This window comes from Apaloderma vittatum, unplaced genomic scaffold (genome assembly GCF_000703405.1).
Source record: "Apaloderma vittatum isolate BGI_N311 unplaced genomic scaffold, ASM70340v1 scaffold4996, whole genome shotgun sequence".
In the NCBI taxonomy this organism is placed as follows: domain Eukaryota; kingdom Metazoa; phylum Chordata; class Aves; order Trogoniformes; family Trogonidae; genus Apaloderma; species Apaloderma vittatum.
The window spans coordinates 2,008-3,455 of NW_009721093.1; the positions used below are offsets into that span (position 1 = coordinate 2,008).

Here is a 1,448-nt window from a genome sequence, read left to right on the forward strand (position 1 = left end):
GAGCTTTTGCCGTCTGAGCTTTTGCCGCCTGAGCTTTTGCAGTCTGAGCTTATTCCGTTGGAGCTTTTGCCGTCTGAGCTTTTGCCGTTTGGGCTTTTGCTCATTGGGCTTTTGCTCGTTGGACTTTTTTTCGTTGGGCTTTTGCTCGTCGGGCTTTTGTTCGTTGTGCTTTTTCCCTTTAGACTTTTTCCTTTTAGACTTTTTCCCTTTAGGTTTTTCCCTTTAGGCTGTTCCCTTTTAGCTTTTGGCCTTTGAGCTTTTGGCCTGTGAGCTTTTGCTGTTTGAGCTTTTGCCGTTTGAGCTTTTGTCGTTTGAGCTTTTGCCGTTTGAGCTTTTGCCGTTTGAGATTTTGCTCGTTGGGCTTTTGCTCTTTGGGCTTTTGCTCCTTGGGATTTTGCTCCTTGCGCTTTTGCTCTTTGGGCTTTTGCTCTTGGGGCTTTTGCTCTTGGGGCTTTTGTTCTTTGGGCTTTTCCTATTTACGCTTTTCCCTGTGAGCTTTTGGCCTGTTAGGTTTTCGACTGGGAGCTTTTGCTGTTTGAGGTTTTGCTGTTTGGGCTTTTGCCGTTTACGCTTTTTCTCGGTGGGCTTTTGCTCATTGGGCTTTTGCTCTTTGGGCTTTCCCTATTTACACTTTTCCCTGTGTGCTTTTGGCCTGTGAGGTTTTCGACTGGGAGCTTTTGCTGTTTGAGCTTTTGCCGTTTGGGCTTTTGCTCTTTGGGCTTTCCCTATTTACACTTTTCCCTGTGTGCTTTTGGCCTGTGAGCTTTTGGCCTTTGAGTTTTGGTTTGTGAGCTTTTCACCTGGGATCTTTTGCCCTTTGAGCTTTTGCTGTTTGAGCTTTTGCCGTCTGAGCTTTTGCCGTTTGAGCTTTTGCTCTTTGGCTTTTGCTCTTGGAGCTTTTGGTCTTTGGGCTTTTCCTATTTAGGCTTTTCCCTGTGAGCTTTTGGCTTGTGAGGTTTTCGCCTGTGAGCTTTTGCCGTTTGAGCTTTTGCCGTTTGAGCTTTTGCCGTTTGAGCTTTTGCCGTCTGAGCTTTTGCCGTTTGGGCTTTTGCTCGTTTGACTTCTGCTCGTTGGGCTTTTGGTCGTTGGGCTTTCGCTCGTTAGGATTTTTCTCGTTGGGCTTTTGCTCCTTAGGCTTTTGCTCTTTGGACTTTTGCTCTTTGGGCTTTTCCTATTTAGGCTTTTCCCTATTAGCTTTTGGCCTTTGAGCTTTTAGCCTGGGAGCTTTTGCCGTCTGAGCTTTTGCCGTCTGAGCTTTTGCCATTTGGGCTTTTGCTCGTTGGACTTTTGCTCGTTGGACTTTTGCTCATTGGACTTTCGCTCGTTGGGATTTTTCTCGTTGGGCTTTTGCTCCTTGGGCTTTTGCTCTTTGGGCTTTTCCTGTTTAGGCTTTTCCCTGTGAACTTTTGGCCTGTGACCTTTTGGCTTGTGAGGTTTTTGCCTGGGGG

The 1,448-nt window shown here is 46.7% G+C and overlaps 1 protein-coding gene across 1 annotated transcript in view; it reads right to left on the bottom strand.

Annotated features, from left to right (window-relative positions):
• The window catches only part of LOC104275306 (neurofilament medium polypeptide-like), a 4,039-nt gene that overhangs the window by 691 nt on the left and 1,900 nt on the right, over positions 1-1,448 (bottom strand). The window contains 2 exon segments of the mRNA XM_009871228.1: positions 339-503; positions 860-1,096. Of these exon segments, the coding sequence (XP_009869530.1) occupies positions 339-503; positions 860-1,096 (402 nt within the window).